General features: G+C 39.6%; 1 protein-coding gene across 3 annotated transcripts; it reads left to right on the forward strand.

Moving 5' to 3' along the window:
• Positions 1-48: 48 nt before the first annotated feature.
• GP2 (glycoprotein 2) lies at positions 49-21,191 on the forward strand. 3 transcript variants are annotated; one of them, XM_007498186.3, is made up of 11 exons: positions 49-3,474; positions 6,032-6,159; positions 8,019-8,438; positions 8,530-8,655; positions 10,578-10,792; positions 13,694-13,845; positions 14,890-15,135; positions 15,235-15,397; positions 16,140-16,221; positions 17,839-17,886; positions 20,249-21,191. In XM_007498186.3, the coding sequence occupies exons 2-11, from the start codon at positions 6,084-6,086 to the stop codon at positions 20,308-20,310; spliced, it is 1,590 nt and encodes a 529-aa protein (XP_007498248.1). In that variant the 5' UTR covers positions 49-3,474; positions 6,032-6,083; the 3' UTR covers positions 20,311-21,191. The 3 variants fall into 3 exon arrangements, with proteins under 3 accessions (XP_007498248.1, XP_016279354.1, XP_016279355.1); XM_016423868.2 differs by lacking the exon at positions 49-3,474 and having other exon boundaries at positions 5,829-6,159; XM_016423869.2 differs by lacking the exon at positions 49-3,474 and having other exon boundaries at positions 5,830-6,159; positions 17,842-17,886.
• Positions 21,192-23,873: the final 2,682 nt, after the last annotated feature.

Here is a 23,873-nt window from a genome sequence, read left to right on the forward strand (position 1 = left end):
ACATATTCTAAATGATGACTCTGGAATCTGAGTATCTGGGTTCAAATCCCAACTCTCATGCTTAGCTGTATGACTTTGGGCAAGTCTCTGTACATTCCTGAGCCTCATATTCCTGAAGTGTAAAATTAAGGGGTTGATCTAGATCAGCGGTTCTCAACCTGTGGTTTGTAGAAATGAGAATACATCATGCATATCAGGTATTTACATTCTGAATTATAACTGTAGCAAAATTACAGTTTTGAAGTAGCCACCAAAATAATTTTTTGGTTTGGGGTCACTGCAACATGAGGAACTGTATTGCGGGGTCATGGCATTAGAAAGGTTGAGAACCACTGATCTAGATGGTCTTGGAGGTACCTTCCACTTTAGCTCTATGATCTTCTTTGTCTCCTTCTCCCACATGAGAAGATTGAGGTTGAGGGAAGTTAAAAAACTTGCTCAAGATCATATGACTTGTAAGGAACAGAGCAAAGACTTGGAACCCAAGCTTCTTGACTCCTAGACCCAAAATTAATTCTCATAAAACTTTAAAAGAAAAACAAAAAAAGAAAAGAAAAGAAAAGCAGGGAGTAGCTAGGTGGCTCAGTAGAGAGAGTCCTAGAAATAGGCAGTCTTGGGTTCAAATTTGGCCTCTGACACTTCCTAGCTAGGTGACCCTGGGCAAGTCACTTAACTCCCATTGCCTAGAAATTACCTCTCTTCTGCCTTGGAACCAAAACACAGTACTGATTCTAAGATGGAAGGTATGGGTTAAAAAAAAAGAAGCAAAAAAAAAGGAAAAGAAAAACAGAACATTTGTTGGATGTGGGAAGAAAGAAGATGGAGCCAATACACCCCCCCCTCACCCTTCCCTACTCAATTAGCTCTCCCATTTTATCTCTTATCTCTTATCTTTTTCCTTTCTTTTCTGGATTGATTCCAAACACTCACATAATTTCCCATATCTGGTTCATTTTTTGAGTGAAAATATTAGGGAAAGTGAGGGCCAGAATTATGCAAGCAAAAATAATAGTTGATTCTTAGATTGGTAGAATAAAATGGATGGAAGCAGATTTCATAGAGGGTAACAAGAAAGCAGCCTTTCCATAACAATATGCCCAGATGTCATTCATTTTGAAAGGAGAAGAGAGTCATCATGATATAATAGATAGAGGCTTCAAAGCCAGGAAAAGCCTGGGTTCAATGTCTGCCTCTCTTATATACTAGCTGTGTGAACTTGGGAAAGTAATTTAGCTTCAGTACTGCCAAACAACTTTCTAAAACTACAATTTGCAGAGATGGTGTTGACTTGCATTGATAAAGTTCCTCCTCCTCAGAGTTCCCTATATTGGTGAGGAATTCCAGTCCCTACATAGAAATAAAGGCAGAATCATCGTATTTCCTCTCTCTCTCTCCCTCTCTCTCTCTCTCTCTCTCTCTCTCTCTCTCTCTCTCTCTCTCTCTCTCTCTCTCTCTCTCTCTCTCTCTCTCTCTCTCTCCCTCTCTCTCTCTCTCCCTCTCTCTCCCTCCTTCTGTCTCTTTCTTTCTCTCTGTCTCTGTCTCTCTGTCTCTCTCTCTGTCTCTCTTTCTTTCTCTCTCTGTCTCTCTCTCTCTCTCTCTGTCCTTCTTTCTCTGTCTCTGTCTCTATCTCTCTCTGTCTCTCTCTCTCTGTCTCTCTCTGTCTCTCTGTCTCTCTCTCTCTCCTCTCTCTGCCTCTATCGGGCTTCCTCTCTCCTCCTTCTCTCTGTCTTTTATCGGTCTCCTTTTCCATTTCTCCTGTGTCTGACTCTTTCTGTTTCTTTATCTCTCTCGCTGCCTTTTTCTATCTTTATGTTTCTCTCTTCTTTCCCTGGCTCTTGATTTTAAGTCTTACTAACTCTTTAAATACCCATGGAAGGGACACTATATTAAAGCCATCATTCTTTTTTTTTAACCCTTACCCTCTGCTTTAGAATCTAGAGTAGGTATTGGTTTCAAGGCAAAAGAGTAGTAAGGGCTTCACAGTTGGGGCTAAGTGACTTGCCCAGGGTCATCCAATTAGGAACTAAGACCAGCATTCTTGGGCTGAATTAATGGGAGTGGGGAGTGGTGGAAAAAAGTAAGTTCAAAGCCCTCCAAAGATCCCTTGAAATTTAAACTTGTCTCTGTTTTAGTTGTCAATCAATCAGAAGACTCAAATTGTGGATCCTAGTTCTAAGGTTCCCTTTTGTTTTAAATTCCTCATCTGTTAAAGGAGTGAGATTGACCTCTATCACCTGTGAGGTACTTTCCAGCTCTAAATCTGTCTTTCTATGAGATTCCTACCTAGAAAAGATTGATTTTTTCAGAGAACAGATTTGTAAGGTTTAATGTTAATGGGAAAAGGCTTCTTTGGCTTCAGCTGTTGTTGGAATCTACAACTACACTTCTGGGAAAAGCTCAAGGTCACATATCATTGACTGAGCTTACTGTTACCCATGAGAAAACACATGTGCATATCAGCAAATTGGGACTAAATAAAATATTTTCTATAAAATAGCTTATCATCACATGCATGCAGCTAATAGTGCGCCAGCCTTCATAGACAAAAATGACGTCATTGACTTTCCGAAATTTGCTATTTTGAGTTTCTAGTAGTAGGGAAGGGGTGTTTCCAAACCGTTCATATTCACTCATTGATTCTTATTGTAAAAACCCATGTTGAGTAGCTAGGTGGCTCAAAGGATTGAGAGCCAGGCCTAGAGACAGGGGGTCCTGGGTTCAAATCTGATCTCAGATACTTCCTAGCTGTATGATCCTGGGCAAGTCACTTAACTGCCATTGTCTAGCCCTTATCACTCTTCTGCCTTAGAACCAATATGCAGTATTGACTCTAAGTCTGAAGGTAAGGGTTATGAAATATGTACATTTCATTTCACTACTGCTAGATGAGCATGCTCGGATGTCAGGTTTTCCTTTATGTAAAGTTAAATCTAAGACAGAAATTCTTAACTTTTTGTGAGTATGATGGACTCCTTGATCAATCTGGTGAAACCCACAGACCCTTTGGTCAATCTGGTGAAACCTATGGACTCCCTGGTCAGTGGAGTGAAACTTATGGCCCCATTTGGACAATTTGGTGACACCTATGAATCCTTTGGTCAATCTAGTGAAACCTATGAACCCCTTCTCAGAAGAATGTTTTAAAGGGATAAAATACACATGATTACAAAGGAAAATAATAATTCTAATAGAGAGAGATAAATTTTTGCCCATCTAAATTCATGGACCCTGGGAAATATGTCCACAAATCTCTAGTTAAGAACCCTTGATTCTATGACATTTGTTTCATTAGTGCTAATTCTAGGGGAATACAAGCTAATGATCTCATAATTTCCTTAATGCAAATCTCCTAGGATTAGAGCTTTTACAAAAACCAATCCTTGAAGTAACTGTGCCTGACAAGGGAACAGTCAGTCTCATCATCAATGGACTTCTTTGCTAATTTCCTCTATTGGTTAACAAGAGAAGAACCAGGTGTGACAACTGATGTGTGTGTGTGTGTGTGTGTGTGTGTGTGTGTGTGTGTGTGTGTGTGTAAAATTTCACTTTGAAATAAACATTTTCATCCTCTTATCCCTTGGTGGACAAAAAGGGCACTATATCAAATAACAGCTTGTTCCTTTAAAGCATTCTTAAATTCCCGTCCTAGTATTACCAATGGGATAGAGTAGAGGAGGTGGGTATGCTGTAGCATCTTTCCCTGACACAGGGAGGTGAAGTTAATCCTCATTTCAATGCAGCCCCTCTCCATCTCCACTACAAGGCTATGACAAGTTTTTATCCTTTCTTGTTTCCTCATCATGTGTTCCAAGTGGGTCCTCTACCGTTAGCTATATGTTCTAGCCATATAGGGTTGTGCTATTTTCTTCTGGCTTCTAATATACTGAAAATATCAGGACCTTCTCCCTTCCTGCCAAAGGAATTCAAATCTTGATTTGGGGATGAAGGTGTAACTTTATAAGGATAAGGGAACTTGTAACTCTACAAGAATTCTTACCACAGACTGGAGAGTGGCAGCTGTGAACCAGACTCTATTCAATTCCTTAATTGACAAAATATCCCCCAACTTGAAACTTCAAGAATCCACCTCACTCAGTCCTTGTAGGCATGATGATGTTGCTCTGGGTTTAGAGAGGCCTCTTGGCATAGCTCTCATGGTCACCTCCTAACTGGGAAATCCTTATCTCAATGTATACAAAACAGTAAGACTTACTTCTTATTTCCACCTTTTTTCTGCCTGGGGCACCAATCAAGGAAAGCCCCGTGGCAGCTTGGGAGGTCAAGTCTTCCTCTGCATGCCAATAAAACCAAACAGTTTAACAAAAGCTGCTTTCCAAGAGAGGACAGAGTTTAAAAGTTTAACACTTTTAAACCAACAAAGACACAGCTTTCACCCCCAAGGTAAGTCCAATGGAACACCCAGGGATGAACCTTTTGGTCTCTAGCCTGTCTCTATGCATCTATATTATTTTAACTTCTCAAGAAGTTTTCACTCCTAAGAAACTTTCAGAGCTTCACTGTGCCTCTGTGTCAGTAGCACTGTGGTTACTCTTCTGCACCCTGAAATTAGTTAGTTTTGAATCCTGCCCTGCCAGTTGCCTAGATATCAATTCTAACTATATTGGTAGAGACTTCTCTGTGTGCTAATGTGCTCCAGAGACATTTTGCAGAGCCTGAGTTCTCTTTTCAGAGAACTGATTTTTGTTGTTGTGCTTCTGAAGTGGGGTCAAGACTAGCAGAGGGTGACAGAATCTTTGTTCCAGGGCTTTGCCATTTAGATGGTGTTGATAGTCCTTGTATAAGTAAGCACAATAAACTAAGACATTGGCTATGTCTGTCGGTAGATTCCTTATTCTGCATCCATAATGCACCATCACTCTTCTAAAAGGAGGGAGGTATGTTTCATCATATTGCTGGGTAACAGCATTTATCTGAGTACTGATAGCTTCCAATTTGATTTTCCTTTAAGTTCTTGGATTATTTTGGAATAAATATTCATACATTTTCCTCTGACTTTGTAGTCAGAAGACTTAGGTTCCAATCATTCCTCAATCATTTATTACTGTGTGATCTTTTATAAGACACTTGTCCTGAGCCTCGGTTTTATCCTCTGTAAAATGAGGTTTTAGGATAAAATTCTAGGATCTTGTGTCAAAGGAGGGGATGCTGAATTCTGCTTCCAAAGGTTCACTTCAGAGTTCCTTTCAACTCTGGGTACTTTTAAAGGTTTGCTTTCATGTCACTAATTTCTTGGGAGGTTTTTGTGGTAAAAAAGTTACAAACATGAAGCTCAAGTTTTAGGAGCTGCTGCCAAGTGAAGAGGAATTTGAAATGAACAAAGAGTAGCGCCTTAAGTGATAATCAGGGGTAAAATGGGTTTTGATGGACAATTCTTACATTTACTCAGCTTTCTAGAAAACAGCTCTTATATCAATCAATCCATCAACAAGTATTTATTAATGCCCTATTATGTGCCAGGTAATGTGCTTGACATCAGGGATACAAGTGCAAAGAATAAAACCCTCCCTACTTGCAGAGAGCTTCCATTTTAATGAGGAAAACAAAGATATATATTTACACATAATTACACATATGTTCACAAACACCTATTACATGCACATTATATGTATATCTAAACACACATGTGTACAACATATATACATGTATATCTATAAATACACACAACCTAGTATAAAGTCAATCAATAGCCATATATTTGCAAAGTAACTAAATACAAAGTAGTCTGAGGGGGAGAAACTAGCAGTTGGTTGAGCTGGGTCTTGAAGAGAGAGACTCTAGAAGGGAGAGAACATTCCAGGCATGGGAGATGGAAGCTATAGTGTCATGTGGGAGAAACAGAGAGGAGAGGAGTTTACCTTGATCATGAAGAGTAGAAGGAAGAGCAGAAAAGGAGGAGTTTGGAAAGAACCCAACTTCTAGAGGAAGTCAATTTGGAATGCCTAGCCCATGACCAGCAAGAACATGTTGCTCTCTTCATTTTCACTTTAACCTGGTCTTCTTCTCCCCACAGCTATAGAGAAAGGCAGAGAAGTGTGACCTAAGAAGACGCCTCAGGCATCAGGATGAAGCGGGTCTACCTCCTCTCTGCCATCTGCACCTACTACCACTTTTTCTTTTTGGCAGCTGTAGCCCAGAAGGGTGAGTGTTACCCGGAGTCCTGGGTTTCTCTCCTCTAACATGACAATCTGACAGGCAATCAGGGTGGGAGGAGGAAATGGCCGTGGGGATGTCAGGGGTAGCAGACTATTACTATGGATCATGGGGAACTATAGTCTGAAGTTTACTTAGGAACATCAAGCTAGTTCCCCTAGCACTCCTCATATACCAAGAGCCAGATGGCACAGCTGTTTGACTCCATGGAGCATTCTTCCAATATGGCTCCTAAAAGGAGAAGTAAAAGGACAGGAGGTTTAACCTGGGGTGGAGGTAGGAAGTGCTCCAAAGGACTAGTTAGATCATTACAATCTTTGGGTGGTGTAGTAGGAAGGTCAATGACCAGGGAGTCAGGAGGTTTGGGTTCTAATCTTGAATCCGCCATTAATTTGGTCCAGGTCCCTCCTCCTTTTGGGACTCAGTGCATTGATAAGATAATAAGAATAGACGATTTACTAAGATCTCTCTTGACTGATTCTATGACAATCATTCTGAACCCTAAATATCACTAACTTACATTGAGGAGATATATGTGAGAGTTAGTGATACTAGAACCCTCAATGGTTCGGTCATCTATTAGCATATGAAACCTTTCTTTAAGTCCATCTTTTCATCTGGTACCACCTGTGGGGGTAAGGGTGGGATAGATTCAGCGAGGTGGTAATGACTTCAGTCATTTCAGACCTGGGTTCCAAGTCCTAGCTTCACTACTGACTTTTTAGTCAAGTCACTAAAATATTGAGTTTCATTTTTCCTAGCTTTTAAATTAGTGGCTGTATTAAATCCCCTAATTATCTCATCTATCTTTAAGAGTCTCAGTCTCTTCTACTCCCTTCTTAGGCTTTACCTACTGAAAGATATGTTGATCTTGGCCAACGAATTGGAAATAGGAATCATAGGATTTAGACCTGAAAGGTAATATTTATAAAGTACTTAGCAGAGTATCTGCCACATCATAGGCAATTGATAAATATTTGCTGCCTCCCTTCCACCCTCCTTCAAATCCATCCTTTTACAAACAAGGAAACTGAAGCCCATAGAAGTGGAGTGATTTTCCCAATATCACACATATAATTTACATAGTAAATAAGTATAAAATAAGTCAATATGGTACATAGTGTTAGAGAAGAGGTCTTGGAATAAGAAGACCTAGATTAAGGCACCACCTTGAAGGCACTGGACCGAGTAAAATTCTAGGCAAGTCGACCTTTCAGGGATTCCAGGCAACTCAATAAGGAATTCCAGAGAAATGGTACCAATTATATTAATTAAAGGAATTTCCTATACAAGAGACATCACAGGTGCAGGCATCTCTATAACGTAATTAGACTAAAAGGCAAAATCAGAATTTTGAATCCTGGTCTTTAGACTCCAAACTTAGTTTTGGGGGGTTTGTTTTTTTCTGTAGTATTTTCATTACAATTGAAGCCCTGACCTAAAGATCAGAAAGTCATTTGGTCCTGACAATTCTGTGGCCAACCTCATGTTTGTTTAGCTGATGGACATTGCATGAAAAAGAGGATGACCCCCCAAGAAATAGAGTTGATTTTATCACAAAGTATCTATTATGTGCCAGATACTGTGCTGGACACTGAAGATAAAAATGCACAGAGTTTATATTCTAATTGGAGGATTCGTGACAAGGAGAGATAAATATACATGAAAGTATATACAAAATAAATATAAAGAGAAAATGCAAATAAATTCAAGATACAAGGTAGTTTGGGAGGAAGGGTATTAGCAATTAGGGAGAAGGGAAATCCAGAAAAGTGAGCCAACTAGCCTGAAACCAATCAGCCATAGCAACAAAAAGCTAAAATAAGCCTGTTTTATCCCTCTATTAGGTTCAGCAGACATTCTCTTATCTAGTTCCTATGGACTAGAATGTGGAGAATCAGGGCCATGTTTTGATCCCTGCAATAACCACACGACACTTTCTGAGCCCTGGAGAAGCATGGACCAAGAGAGTAGCAAGAAGATATGTGATGTCTTTAAAGAAGGCTGGTACCGGTTTTCTGGTCCAGGTGGGGTACGGATACCAGAGAAGTGTGTGCCAGTCAATAGATGTGGCACAGATTCCCCTATGTGGCTGAATGGGACCCACCCATCAAAAGAGGAAGGTATTGTTAGTCGAAATGCCTGTGCTCACTGGAGTGATAATTGTTGCCTCTGGAGCACAGAGGTGAAGGTGAAGGCTTGTGAGAGAGGATTCTATGTCTACAAGCTAAATGGAACTCCTGAGTGTGATCTGGCATACTGTACAGGTGAGTGGTTGGAAATTGGGTGGCTAGGGACAAGATCACCAACAACCCCTCTGCCTATTTGACTTTCTCTTCTCCTCCCCACCCTCTGTAGACCCCAACACTACTGATACAACAGAGCCGGAGACAGAATGTGATCTCCAGTGTCCCCCTCAAGAGGAATGCCGAGTTGTCAATGGCACCCAAGGCTGTTACTGTAGACAAGACCTCAACATTTCTGGTAGGTGCAAATAGGGCAAAGTTGATGAGGAACCATCATTATTTGTCTATGTTGGGCATAGGCGGAAACTGTATACTATAAATAATAAGGTGGTGGTGGTTGGAAAGAGTTGGAGGCGCATTATAACATAATATAGCTTTGGGGTCAAAGCAAGATAGACTAATCAATTAGTCAAGCAAGGAGCATTTATTAAATACATACTGGATACTAGGCTAAGAGCTGATGATGCCCCCCTCCCAAAAAAGTAGAAACACCATTTCTGTCCTCAAGGAGCTCACATTCACAACATGCAAATTACTCAACAAATAATAGTAGTATTTGTGTAGCACTTATAATATTATGGCATTTGATTCTCACAACAACCTTGTGATATAGGTACTATTATACTTCCCATTTTAAAAATGAAGAAACTGAGGCTGAAATGTTAGGCAGTAGAGTTGCCCAGGATCACATAGAATCTGAGACTGGATTTGAATTCTCTAACCACTGTACCACTTACAGAGTAGATAGAAGGCAACCTCAGAGGGGAAGCACTGGGGGAGGAGGGGAAGGAAGGAGCAATGACACAGAGAGACTTTTTGTAGGAGGGGGGATTTGAATTGAAGTTTGAATGAAACCAGGGAAGTTAAGGCAGAGGTAGAGAGAGAAGTTTCAAGGAATGGAGATTAGCTGGTACAATGGCACATAGTTGGGAGATGCAGTGTGTTCAAGAGGGAGAGGAGCTGAATTGCAGAGTACGTAGAGGGAATTAAAATGTAGGAAGTTGGGAAAAATACTGAAGTATCAAGTTATAATGGGCTTTAAATGACCAATAAATTTTATATTTGAACATAGAGGTAATAGGGAACCAGCGAATTTTATTGAGCAGTGGAGGTGGCATGGTCAGACCTATGTTTGTAAGTAAATCTCTTTGGAAACCAAGTGGACAATAGACAGGCAAGTATATTATTAACAGTTCAGGTGGGCAGGATAAGGTTGTCCAGGATCAGGCACTCTCCCACCCACGCAAGATCTTCAGGAAGAGAAACCCAGAGGCAAGTTCAGTTGTTCCTACAATCCCAGGCAGCTGTACTGAACCAAATTTGGCTTTACAGCTCTCATTATCACTTGCAGTTTGAGGAATCTGAGGCAAATGAAATCAAATGGTTTGTTCTGGATCACACAGCCAGTAAATGTTTGAGTTCAGGTCTTCTTGACTTTCAGGACTGGTGCGCTCTCCACTGCACCACCTAGCCACCCCTGTTTGTACCTAGTTGTCTACATATAGTCTCCCTGATTAGACTGTCAACTCCTTGAGAGTAGGGACTGGGTTTTTTGCCAATCTTTCCATTCTCTGCCCTTAGTCCAGTGCCTGGCACATAGCAGGTGCTTAATAAGTATTAACTGAGAGTATTTACTAAGAGAGCCCAAAATGAGCCAAAGCAAAAATATCTAGGTCATTTCCAAATGTACAGGGCCATTGGAGTCCTTGTAAACAACGCTGAAATAATAGCAACAACCCTCCAGAGGACAACCATGGTGACCAATGGCATCCCTGTGGGACACAACTAGATAATCCCAGACTTGTGGGAAAGCATTCTAGCTTGGCCCTAACCTACACACTGGTGGCTCCCACCTGCCAGCCTGGCTGGAAGTCCAATTCCCCTTCATTTTAATGCCTTCTCTCTCTGTTGATTATTTGAGAGAGAGAGAGAGAGAGAGAGAGAGAGAGAGAGAGAGAGAGAGAGAGAGAGAGAGAGATCATGCATAGTTCTTTTCATGTTGTCTCTCCCAGTAGAGGGTGAAGATCCTTGAACCTGTGTGCAGGGACTTTTATCTTTCTTTGTATTTTTGCTGCAATGCCCAGTTTCCAGAGTAGAGTAGATGCTTAACAAATATTTATTTACTTGATTTTATTGACCGACACATGCATGGCTTTTCAGATACTGCCAGCTTGCGCCCTCTACTGCATTGTGGAGCCAATGACATCAAAGTATCCCTGAACAAGTGCCAACTGGAGAGATTGGGGTTCAGGAATGGAGAGGTGATAGCTTACCTCAAAGACAGTAACTGCACTGGGATTTTGGAGAAGGATGAGGAGAGCTGGCTGTCGGTGGTGAACCCAACAAAGGTTGGAGTATGCGGAACAACTCTGGAGGTAGGTTTAGTAAAATTCTTTCTTTCCTAGAACATAGAATGGGATCAGAAGAAGACCAAGACCTGTTTCCCACCTTTCTCAAAACTGTATTCTATTTTTTATTTGGAATAACAACAACCACCCCCTCTCACCCTCAATTCTCCACTAAAAACATGACAATCTACGGCTCAGATCTGCCATATGCCAGATATGTCAATTCTCTACTTCAGGGAAATAATAAATAATCCTTTTTCTTTGTCAGTTCCTTCATGAATGAGGTCTTTATGAGCTTGAGCCAGCCCAATTTTTTTTTTGTCAGCAGAGTGTTTCTAGAGACATTAAAAAACAACAACCTTATCTTCTGTCTTAAAATTGATATTAAGTATCAGTTCCAAGGCAGAAGAGAAGTATGGACTAGGCAACTAGGGATCAAGTGACTTGCCCAGGGTCATACAGCTAGGAAGTATCTAAGGTCAGATTTGAACCTAGGACCTCCTGCTTTAGGCCTGCCTGGCTCTCTCTCCACTGAGCCACCTTTTCTAGAGATATTCCTAAAGCTTGACATTCAACTTTGGTTGGGTTACTGAAATCATTATCTTGCACTAAGATGATAATGATAATAATATGTGCCAGAAAATGTTTTATAACTAGTCTTGGAAAAGAAGGATGTTTGACCTACTGTTGAGTTGAATCTGAATTATTAACATCTTCTACTTTAATTTCTTAAGTTAAGGCAATCAAAAACCCAATAAATCAAGGTTTGATTTGTAGGGTTTGGGATTTCTGAGGTGTAAATGCTCACTCTCAAAATTTAATAACCAGATTTCCAGCTGGTCAAGCTGTCTTTAGCACACATCTAAATTGCTAATATTTATATAGCACTTTAAGGTTTGAAAAGTGTTTTCCATAGATAATCTCACTTAATAAAGACCTTACCATATTAATGATTAAAAACTTAGAAATTTATTTTATTTTTTAAAATATTTTTCCATAGTTACATGATTCATTTTCTCTCCCTCCCCTCTTCCCTTCCTCCTCCTGAAGCTGATAAGCAATTCCACTGGGTTATACATGTGCTATCACTTGATACTTATTTCCATAAAAATATGGAAAATAAAATAAAATTTAAATTTAAAAAATTTCCATAAAAATCTTGGAGACCCAGAGAACTTTAAGGAATATGTAGATTAATTCTAGAATTAAATTCGTTCAATTCCCACAAACAACATTGATGTTCTTCAAAGTTGAAATGAGAGAGGTTGCTTCTATGAAAAGCAGTAGGATGAGAACACACTTAAAGGAAAATTCAAATCATGGAGAGAACAGAGAATTATTCCTGGACTAAGAGTCAGGAGACATGGGTTCTAGTTTGGCTCTGTCTTGGCTTCATTATTTGTTAAATGAAGGAACTATTTTTTATTTTGTTATTTTATTTTGTTAAATGAAAAGTGACTTCTAATTCTAAAATTCACCATCACCATTTGGTGATGATGAAGATGATGATAATAAAAATAATAGAATTATTTTAAGCTCTTTGAGGAACTATATTATCCTTTTACTGGTTGGATTTTATATTCCCCCCTAAAAGTACCAAATAGCATAGATGCATTTTAAAAAGATTAAGATCAAGTAAAATGTATTTGCCTTAAAAACTTCTTGAAAAACTTCCTGTTTGAAATAAAGATATAAGCTGAAAGAAATAATCACTGATTGAAATGGAGAAGGTAAACTGAGGGGAACCCGTTTCTTCAGCAATGAATGCTGTTCTCTGGCTGGCTGTGACTAGAGAGGCTGCTACAGGAACCTAAGGCTGTTTATTTGTAATGTAGGTAGAATAGAGAAATGCTGAGGGATGCCACCACACAGGGATGCTGGTACACAAGGGACTACTTATAAGGGACTGCTCTGGGATTTGCTCTGGGGTTTTGCCTATTGATTTCTACTGATTGCTGATGGATCAATCTATTTCCTATCCTCCTTCCTCCCTCACTCCTTCCCTTAACCAACATCTCCCTTTTGCCTCCCTCACCTCCCAGATCTTCTTGAAGCCTTTGCTTCTTCCCTCCCTCCTGAGTGAAGTATAAAGATACTCCAGTTGCTTTCTCAGTCAGGGGGATTATTGGGATAACAGGATGGGAAACTGAGGTAAGAAGGATGAGGATTTTCCCTAATCTAAATGAGGTAAAATTGAGGGTTTGGGAAGTTACAAGTGGGACTCATAGACAGTTAGGGAGATGGAGGACAGCAGCCCTTTCAAAATCTTCTTTCTTCTTCTTCACAAATCAGCCATATCTCTCAGCTTAACCCCAGAAAGAAACAAAGTTCAAAATCTCTCCTTTTCTCCTGGCCAGATCAACTCTCTTATAGACCATCAACTCAAAAGCTTCTCCCCTGATCAGCTTCCACTGCTCAGAGCCAGAGAAACCCAAAAAACCAAATAAGCTTCACAAAGGTCTTTCAGTCAGCCTCAAACCTCCAAGGAGAGAATGTCTCCCAGTCAGAGACAAAGTCCAAAAGCCCCTCCCCCTATCAGCTTAAGCTGCCACCAACCAGGGACATTCCATTGGAATCTTCTCTTGCATCTTGGTCCACAAGTCCTGCAAAACCTCTCTCTCTTCATGTCTCTATCACATGTTGTCCTTTGAGATAAATGAACAAATATATATATATATATATATATATATATATATTTATAGAAATGCATGCATGCACCCACATATGTCTCTATGTGATGGTGGGGATGGGGGAAGTATGGAGAGGTGTTTACTCTTCCAAGATGGAAGCATGCCAACTTATAAGAGGAAACAATTATCATAAAACTCAGTGAAGGTACCTAAAGAACAGTATTTGGGAAATGCTGAAGCTATTTCATTTGTCTAAAAGTAAGGCTAGTAACACAGAATGTTTCCCTTTTCCCTTAAGAGAAATACAACTCATGCTATCTATAAGAACACCTTAACATTGGCCAAGCAGTTCTTTATCATCAGAGACGACACCATCAACATTGACTTTCAGTGTGCCTACCCCCTGGATATGAAAGTCAGTCTCCAAACAGCTATGCAGCCCATTGTCAGGTATGACACTGGAAGAGACGGTGTGGCAATTGGTAAAATCTACCAATATTTGAGATTGCAATTTAGTGCACTGAGCGGGTGTATAGCATGAATGGCACTCTATAAGCTCATCTTCTCTGGATACAAGAATGTTAGCACTGACCCATTGCCAAGAGAATATGAGTCAGGGCTCATTTGTGTTTACAGTTGTGTCATTTTTTGATCTGTGACCAATGGCACCCATTCACAATCCTTTTGCACCCATTTTATGTTGACTAAGATTGAAGAAACAGCTTGAAGCCATGGAATAGATCATTTGAACAGTGTACAGGCATTTATTAAATGTCTGTCACGTTCCCTGCAACAGGCTAAGTGCTAGAGTTGCAAAGGAGCACAAAAGCTATTCCCTTCTCTTGAGGAGCTCAGTCTAATGGGGTGGCAACATGCAAACAAGTATATACAAACCATATATAGGATAAAAAAGGAATAAATAACAGAAGGGAGGCATTAGGATTATAAAGGATGGAAAAAAGGTTTCCCATACAAGGTGAGCTTTTAGCTGTGACTTTAAGGAAGTGAGGGGCCAGAGAGCATTCTAGCCAGGGAAAAGGCCCAGAGTCAGGAGATAAAGTTCATGGAACAACAGCAGGGAGGCTACTGCCACTGGATCAAAGAATATGTGGTAGAGTGTACACAATGTAAGGTAGGTCAAGGTTAAATAGCCCATAAGGGGATCAAACTCATAAAACCTTTGCAAGGATCAAAGTCGTAAAACTGGGGCTTCATTAGCTTTCTGTTTTACCATTGGAGAAAATTGCTTGTATTTCATAAACCTTAAGTATAGTTCAGTGTTATTCCCCTCTCAAATACTTTGCATATTATAGCTGTCTTTGTGGCTTAACCCCATTTGATTTTAAGCTCCAGGTCACTGATAGAGTATTGTTGAAATTATGTCTTCCTTATCATTGATCACAACTGTTTGTGCAGAGTTGGCTTTTAATAAATATTTATTGAATGGATGAAAGATGAAAGGCTGATGTTGCTACCATTGTGGTCTTCTTCTAGTTCTCTGAACATCAGTGCCACTGGCTCAGGCGATTTCCTGGTGAGAATGGCTCTCTTCCAAGACCAGAATTACACTTCTCCTTATGAAGGTTCCATTGCTGTATTGTCTATTGAGTCCATGCTCTATGTGGGTGCTGTTTTATATCAAGGGGATACCAGCCAGTTCAACCTACTGCTGAAGAACTGTTATGCCACACCTACTAAAGATCAAACTGATCCCCTGAAGTATTTCATCATTAGGAATAGGTATTTGCCACTCAATGGCTAATTGGAGGCAAAACTAAATTTCAGTCACAGTATTTAATTCCTCCTAGACAGATAACCTTATCATTATCATCTTCACAGCTGCCCAAACATATATGATTCAACCATCAGAGTAGAAGAGAATGGAGTGTCCACAGAAGGTCGCTTTTCAGTTCAAATGTTTATGTTTGCTGGGAATCATGACCTTGTCTACCTTCACTGTGAAGTTCATCTCTGTGACAATGTCAAAGAAAAATGTCGTCCAGTAAGTATATCTCGAATATTATTGAATTCTTCTGCAGCACCCACAATCCATGTGCATTTGTAATATGTTATACAAATCATACTAGAGTTATGGGGTCCTGGTTGTTTGGGGATTTACTAAATCTAAAATAGCTTCAGATAACCATTTTCTTTGGGTGTGTTTAACTTCACATCAGGCTGGGATTCTTTTTTTTTATTTTTTAGATCACTGAGAAATAAATGAGAAGATACCTTTAACTCATTCCACTAAAGCAGGGATACTATGTGTGGGAAAGGGTTTTTCACATCAGAAAAAGAAATGTCAAGCCAAGGGAAAATGGATATTTCATTCATCTTTCATGGCAATCCAGAATAGAGAATTAATTGGAACTGAGAGATGGGAATCAAAGCTGAAGAAAGTTTACTTACTTGAATAAAGTATATGGGAAAAGGAGGGAGGTAAATGAGGTCTTGTATCATGGGGTGAATTAAGCGAGTGGTCTGGAAGGTATGAATCTAAATTTGTTATAAAATGTTGGGGATCCAATTGAGGACACTTTGGGGGCTGATAAAGATAAAAATTCAGACAAAGACACAATATGAACAGCATCCCTGATGAAGGGAAAGTTACAGTTTTCTGAATAATGGTAGATATATTGAAAGCAGGACTGTTTCCAATGTTAGGGCTGATGGAGTCAGGTGTACATATTAGTTGGAAATCTCCAGTTAGAAGCTTATCTAATGGGAATTTTCCTCTCTAACAGTCTTGCTCTGGAATTCAACACCGAAGTGAAGTTACCATCAATCCAGCTCATGTTCTGGATTTGGGTCCTATTGCCCGGAGAGGTAAAAGAACTTAATGATGATGAGAGTATGAGGTCTTCAATAATATCTTTGGAGGAAAGATTCAATTCACTTTCTATTTGGTTAATGGATTTTGTGATTGGTGGATTTAGGACATTTCTGGTGATCTTGCAGAGAGCACTTTCAGTAGTAAGGTGGAGAGGGTGGGGACCACATAGTAGGGTTCTAAGGAAAGAGAAGGTGGTGAGGAAATAAGTCATTAAGAGAGAAGATAGATGGGAGGTCAGCTCAAATGAGGATCATGGTTGAAAAAAAAGGATAGAAGCAACCTAGGCATGTTTGTAGGTGAAGAAGAAGAAAGTGATGATGCAAGAGAGAAGGGTTATTTGATGAAATATATCCTGAAACAAGAAGGGCAGCTAAAAAGGGTCAGAGAATTCAAGAAAAAGCAATAATCAGATTGGATATTGAGAGGGTAGCTGTATGTTGGGAATACAACCCCAATAGCTTTACCTTAATATATTTATTAGTTGAGCTTCACATTTTAAATTATTTTTAATTTAGAAAAATTTAAACAATTTTTAATACAAGCTTATCTTCCCACATTCCACAATGTTTGGCACATAGGAGAGGCTTAATAAATGTCTGTTGGTTGATTCATCAGACATTTATTAAGCCTCTCCTATGTGCCAGACATTGTGCGAGGCATTGGGGATACAGTGATAAAAGTAAAATAATCCATGTCCTCAAGGACCTTACAATTAAATGGGAAAATAATATGTACATACAGAGTTACATACAAAATAAGTATTAGGCAATTTTGTCATTTTTTGGAGTTAGTGATGAAGGTACCAGAAATTGAGGGAATCAGGAAAGGCTTCATGTAGGAAGAATTGCCTGAGCTAAACTTGAAGGAAACTAAGGATTCTAAGAGCAGCTTTTAGGAATGCATTCTTGGCCTAGAAGACCATCTGTGCAAAAGCAGAGATGGAAATGAAGTATTTGTGTATGAGTAACAGTATGAAGTTCCATGTTTATGCTATAGAGTACATGAAGCCGAGCAATGTGTTTATTACACATTAAGCTTTTCCATGGCAGAAGAAATAGACTGAGGATCAACAAAGGAGTGTATATTTGGTTCTTAAAATAACAGGGAGCCCCTGGAGTTTATTGAGCAGAGGGATAGCATGGTCAGATCTACTTTTTAGGTCTTTAGGAAGATGACTTTATTGACTGTGTGGAGGAGAATGGATTCAAGAAGGCAAGAGACTTGAGACAGGGAGGTCAGTTAGGAGACTACCATAGTCCCGGTAGAAAATAATTAGGGTCTGACAAGGATAGGGTCTGTATGAGAAGAGAGGAAGTAAAAGATACAAGGAATGTTGTCGAGGTGGCAAGATCGGGCAACTCAATATGGGGTGAGTGGGAATGGTCTTTCATTACCCTTAACAGAAAGAATACTTGGAGGGAGGAGGAGGAGAAGGGAAACAACAGATGGTCTCTCTGAGTAGGTTTTGCTTTAAAGCTTTGAGCTGTCTGCCCTCCTGTTGAGATCTAAATGGGATAAACTATTCATTACCCAATCTTTTTCATACTATTACTGTTCAGAAGTAGGATGACTCAAGGACTTCAGGACACTCACCTTTATATTCTTGTTAGCAGGTTCCCCATCTCTTCCTGAAGCAAATGGAGTCACCAGGCCCTTAGGTAAGTTATTCATTTTACCTTTCCTTCCTTCCTTCCTTCCTTCCTTCCTTCCTTCCTTCCTTCCTTCCTTCCTTCCTTCCTTCCTTCCTTCCTTCCTTCCTTCCTTCCTTCCTTCCTTCCTTCCTTCCTTCCTTCCTTCCTTCCTTCCTTCCTTCCTTCCTTTCTTCCTTCCTTCCCCTTCCTTCCTTCCTCTTCCTTCCTTCCTTCCTTCCTTCCTTCCTTCCTTCCTTCCTTCCTTCCTGCCTGCCTTCCTGCCTGCCTTCCTTCCTTTCCTTCCTTCCTTCCCCTTCCTTCCTCTTCCTTCCTTCCTTCCTTCCTTTCCTTCCTTCCTTCCTTCCTTCCTTCCTTCCTTCCTTCCTTCCTTCCTTCCTTCCTTCCTTCCTTCCTTCCCTCCTTCCCTTCTTCCTTCCTTCCTTCCTTCCTTCCTTCCTTCCTTCCTTCCTTCCTTCCTTTCTTCCTTCCTTCCTTCCTTCCTTCCTTCCTTCCTTCCTTCCTTCCTTCCTTCCTTCCTTCCTTCCTTCCTTCCTTCCTCCCTCCCTCCCTTCTTTCCTTCCTTTCTTCCTTCCTTCCTTTCCTCCTTTTCTTTCCTTTTTTCTTTCTTCCTTTCTATCATTAACCTCTCCTTCTAGCAGCTATACCTCTCTCATTCTCTATCTTTATCCTTCCCCTCTTTTTTTCTCTCTTCCTTGGCTTTTGTTCCAGGTGTGAACAGTAATAAGAAACATAAATATAAGGAAGCCTAGAACCACCCTAAAGCCATAGAATTAGAATATAATAAAAATCACCAAGGAAGCTGGGTGTTTTAGTGGATAAAGTGCAGAACATAGAGTCAGGAAGACCTGAGCTCAATTCTGGTGTGCATGACCTTGAGCAAATCACTTAACCTCTGTTCATCTAAGAGGCAGCTAGATTGCTCAGTGGATAGAACATTGATCCTGGAGTCAGAAAGGTCAGAATGAGCTGAGTTCAAACTTGATCTCAGAAAGCAAACCTGGGCAAGTCATTTAATCTGTGTTTACCATAATTTACTGGAGGAGGATATAGCAAGCCACCCCAATATCTCTGCCAAGAAAACCCCATGGACAACACTGGCCTGCTATGGTCCATGGGTTCACAAAGAGTTGAACACTATTGAACAACCAAAAATCACCAAACAATAATGGCAACTTGCCAATACATCATTGCTTAACACAGAATACAGCCAAAAGGACATGGGCACTATTATTCTTTAAAAGTAATGGTTAAACCTTGGAATGGATGACTGATTTTGCAATCTACTCCTTTGGAGATTTTTAAGGCTGGAAAATCTTCTCAATAGGCTGGACTACTAGTGCATCTAAAAGACAGAGAGACTGAGTAGATAAGGAATGTGACACAATAAGAAGGGCATAGATGAGGGAGAAGAGACCTGGGCTTCACATACTAGCTGTGTGACCCAACATAAGTCTCCTCCCTTCTCTGAACCTTAGGTTTCTTACCTATAAAACTAGAGAGTTGTACTAAATGGTGTCCAGTCTACCTGTAAGCCAGGGACTCTTAACCTTTCTGTATCAAGGATCCCTTTGGCAGTCTGGTGAAACCTGTGGGACTCTTCTTAGAAAAATGTTTTTAAAACCATAAAATGAAATTCATAGGAATATAAAAGAAATGATTTTTAAAAACAAGGTCATAGGGGCAACTAGGTAGCTCAGTGGATAAAAAGCCAGGTCTGAAGATGGGATGTCCTGGGTTCAAATCTGCCCTTAGACACTGAGAATAATAATGTCAAGTCTGCCTGAGTGGGTTCTAGTGAGTATTTAGGGTAGGAGAATGAATGAAAGAGCCATAATTTCCTCAGGGTCAGTATTTCCTCTCCAATTCACAGTTTTAGAGAATTTCCTCGGTTATTTTTTTTAATTGTTACTTTTTGTCTTCATGACAACTCTAAGACAGAAAGGCAATGCCTAAGCAAATGAGGTTAAGTGACTTGCCCATGGTCACACAGCTGGTCTGTGTTAGAGACAGAATTTGAAGCTAGGTCTTTCTGACTCTGAGGCTAGCTCTCTGTCCATTATAGAACATTCCCTCCCCCACCCAAAAGAAAAAAGAAATAACATTTATAGCCTTGCAAATGAAAAGGGTAGTAATTATAAGATATATAAATATATGGGTGATGTGCATATGAGAAAGGGCTTAATTTGTCCTCAGTGACTGTAACTGCACTGGCTGGGTGCCTCCTTGTGACTGGAAGTTTAGTTAGAAGGAAAGTTCTTCTTCTTCTATCCCAGTGGAATGAATGGTTTGATGACAGTCCTCACTATAGCCTCAGAGCCTGAGATCGGAAGAAGACAAGTTAATGGAAATTTTTCCTTTTATGTTTCAGGGTTCCTGACATTCTGGCCAGGACTGTTGCTTTCTGTCCTTGGGATTTTGCTGTTCCATTAATCTAGCTGGGTATCATATTCTTGCCTCTAGAATATATCAGATGAAGCTCACTCATCCTGGACATTGCCGTTTAATTCTTCAAAGGACATAGAGAAGATGGTTTGAAAATAGTAATCAAATAGGGACAAGTAGGTAGTATCTCTTATAAAATTAGCAGAAGTAGTCAGGGCTTTTATCTTCTTTCACTTTCAATAGAAGAACTTTCAACTAGGGACTTCCTATATCTGTTGTGGTCTTTGCCTCCTCATTTAGCAGTATGGCAGAACCTGTAAGGAGGAACCTTTGGGTGCCTGCCATGGTATAGAGTTTGTGTGCTGGACCAGGGTTTTTAGCTCTAACTGATCCTGAATCCAGGAATGACACAAAGATCCTCTGATGAAAGGGCTTGACTCCAGTAGAGGGGGAGGTGAGCTGACTTATTTACTGGGGCTAATTGGTTATGAATATATGATCTAAAGGTGAACTAGGGGGGCAGTTCCCTATGATGCACCCCCATCTATGTTACACTATGAAATGAACTCAGACTTAAGTGTTAAGATGAAGTAGAGTAGAGCTGAGGAGGCCAATGAATCACTTCCTACTTCCAAATGCTTGCCATTACCCCTGATTCTGGGTAATGAGACTATAGTGTAATAAGCAACTACCAATGTGGAATCCAGCCTGGTTATAGGGAAAACATTAATAAACATCCCTCAAGCATATGACCCAGGTGGCCTGAATGGACATGTTCATTACTCACAGACCCCAAAATGAGGGAAAGCAGAGGAAGTCAAATGTAGTAATTATTTGAAGCTCCCAGACTTGATTTTTCACTGTGTGACCTTGTATAATGGGTAAAAGATGAAATGACTAAGGAAATAAAAGTTTGATCTTCCTGAGTATATTGATTTATCGAGCAGTGCTTGTCAAATGCCTAACAAATCGGGACCAGGTCCCTTCCTCAGCTTAGACCTGGACCCTGAATACAGGGGGAGACTGACTTTTATACATTAAAAACAATTCAAATAAGTCCAGTTAATTGAAAGTAAACAATAATAACCCATAAGGCAATCTGATTTCTAAGTGGGTGAAAGATAAGAGATTTTTCAAGTTGGGAAGGGCAAGTGAATAGGTACAATTCCCTGAATTCAGAACAAAGAGGGGTCCCACTCCCTATAAATGTCTGTATACAACCAAAGGAACATGGAAACCATGCTTAATTGATCAGTATAGGACCAGTTTTCAGATAAAGCATATAGGTTACATACATTTATGTACATTTATGAGAAAATTCCTTACAGCAATCTTAGGTTCTGACTGTGTTTCTGGTCACCATAACCCAAGTCCTTTGTTAAGGGACTCTAAACAGCAGGAACAGGTGGTCCAGTTGCCCAGCCACACAGGGTTAGATTTAAACAATGCAATAAGGTTTTCTCCCTTTTCCCACAATTGAATAAACTTTTCTCACAGGACAGAATTTGGACTAGGTTCATAATTGAATAGAATAGCTCCAGAAATGAGTCACAAGATGGAGTCAGTATGGTTCACTCAGTTCCCATAATTAACACTTGCTGTCCCAATACTCTCAATTCCTTCATTTGGGCAAATCTTTTATTTTCTCTTAGTCTTAGTTTCCCTATCTATAAAATAAGGTCATGAAGCTAATTGATTATAAGAACTATTCCTGCTCTAGATTCTGTTACATATACTATATCCTGAGTGTTCTATTCTACCAAGAATTTTCCTGATACCAAGAAAGGTTGATACACACCAATGTGAGACTCCTGAACACAAACCCCATTTCTCTGATGGAAGGAGATATCTGAAATTAGTTGCTAAAAAAATGAGATCTAATGATGGTGGAGAGTGAGGTGGACAAGAATGACTATCGTATCACCTCTTGTTCCCACATGATTCTAATAAGAATATTAAGAATACATATTTACATAGTACTTTAAGGTTCACAGAGTGCATTGTGGATATTCATTTGAATCTTGAAATAGCCTTGCTAGTTATTTAATGCATGTGTAATGATTTCTGTTTTATAGATGAAGGAAGTGAGGCTCAGGGATCATACAGCTGGTAGTAAGACTACAACTAGAAACTCTTCTTTTAACTCCAAATTCAGTACTCTTCTAACCATATTACCCTGCTTTAAGAGAAGAATTGGCTGGAGTAGTATCTTTTTTGATGCTGGTTTATATCCTTCCACAGGAAAATGATTCTCTGATAGGCAGTTAAATGGTACAGTGGGTAGAAAGTAGGATTTGGAGTCAGGAAGATCTGAGTTCAAATCCTGCCTTGGATATTTAACTGACTGTTGACTGTGGGTGTCCCTTAACCTCTGTTTGTCTCAATTTCCTGATCTGTAAAATGAAATAATAATAGCATCTATCTCCCTGAATATGCTAGTTATTACTATTAAATTCACATCTTTCCTCCAAAGAAGATGAGGGACTAAAAGCTTTCATTACCAATAGGTATATGACTTTAGCTAGGCAAGCGATTTTCTTCATTTTTGCTTCAATTTCCTCTGTAAATTTTGGATAATGTCTCCTGTGCCTACCTTACAACACTGTTGAAAAGATCAAATGAGAAAATTCATATGAAAGGGCTTTGAAAAGGTATAAAGCATTCCACAAATACAATGTATTATTATTATTATTTCTCCCACAATAGAATTGTTGCAGGAGGCCATCAGCTCCTCTTACAAAAGATGAATGCCATAGCTATAGCATGATGGGTAGAATGCCTCCAACCAATCTATTCATTATTGTTATCAGAGTTTTATTTTTAATAAAGCTAATAATAATAATGGTTTCTAGTAATGATACCGTGAATTCAGTTCCTTTTAAATTTTTGCATGTATAACAGAATTTAAAACAGAAAGAGGCTTTTAAAATCTTCTAGTTTAATGCTCTCATCTTGTAGATAAGGAAACTGAGATTCAGATTAAATGATTTATCCAAGGTCACATAGAATGAAAATTCAAATCCAGTCATTTAGAATCCAATTCTACTATATTCTATCTACCTCCTCCGCCTTTCCTTTTAACTTTTTGCACTGACATTTAGAAGGGGAATTTTCTTTTAGACAACTTGGAATTTCCAAAGTGAAAGCTTGAAGAAAATAGATGAAAAACTGGCCTTCTTGGACTTAAAGTGTGCTCTTTCCTACTCTGCCATGGGAACTCACCTCTGCCAGTCTTTTAAAAAATTATTTTTTTAATTAATAAATTTAGAATCTTTTTCCATGATTACATAATTCATGTTCTTTCCCTCTCCCCTCCCAGAGATAAGGAGCAATTCCACTGGGTTTTACATGTTTCATTGTTCAGAACCTATTTCCCTATTATTGACATTTGCACCAGGGTGATCATTTAAAGTCAACATCCCCAATCATATACCCATCAACACATGTGATCAAGCAGTTGTTTTTCTTCTGTGTTTCTACTCCCACAGTTCTTTCTCTGGCTGTGGATAGTGTTCTTTCTCATAAGTCCCTCAGGATAGTCTTGGGTCATTGCATTGTTGTTAGTAGAGAAGTCCATTACATTCGATTGAACCACAGTGTATCAGTCTCTG

This window comes from Monodelphis domestica, chromosome 7 (assembly GCF_027887165.1).
Source record: "Monodelphis domestica isolate mMonDom1 chromosome 7, mMonDom1.pri, whole genome shotgun sequence".
Classification (NCBI taxonomy): Eukaryota; Metazoa; Chordata; class Mammalia; order Didelphimorphia; family Didelphidae; genus Monodelphis; species Monodelphis domestica.

What these genes read in the sequence shown, in the direction of transcription:
- GP2 (XM_007498186.3), top strand. Translation starts at nt 6,084, where the DNA reads ATGAAGCGGGTCTACCTCCTCTCTGCCATCTGCACCTACTACCACTTT. An exon ending in TATGCGGAACAACTCTGGAG is followed by an intron (nt 10,793 to 13,693) that starts GTAGGTTTAGTA and finishes TTTTCCCTTAAG; the next exon opens with AGAAATACAACTCATGCTAT. An exon ending in TATTTCATCATTAGGAATAG is followed by an intron (nt 15,136 to 15,234) that starts GTATTTGCCACT and finishes TCATCTTCACAG; the next exon opens with CTGCCCAAACATATATGATT.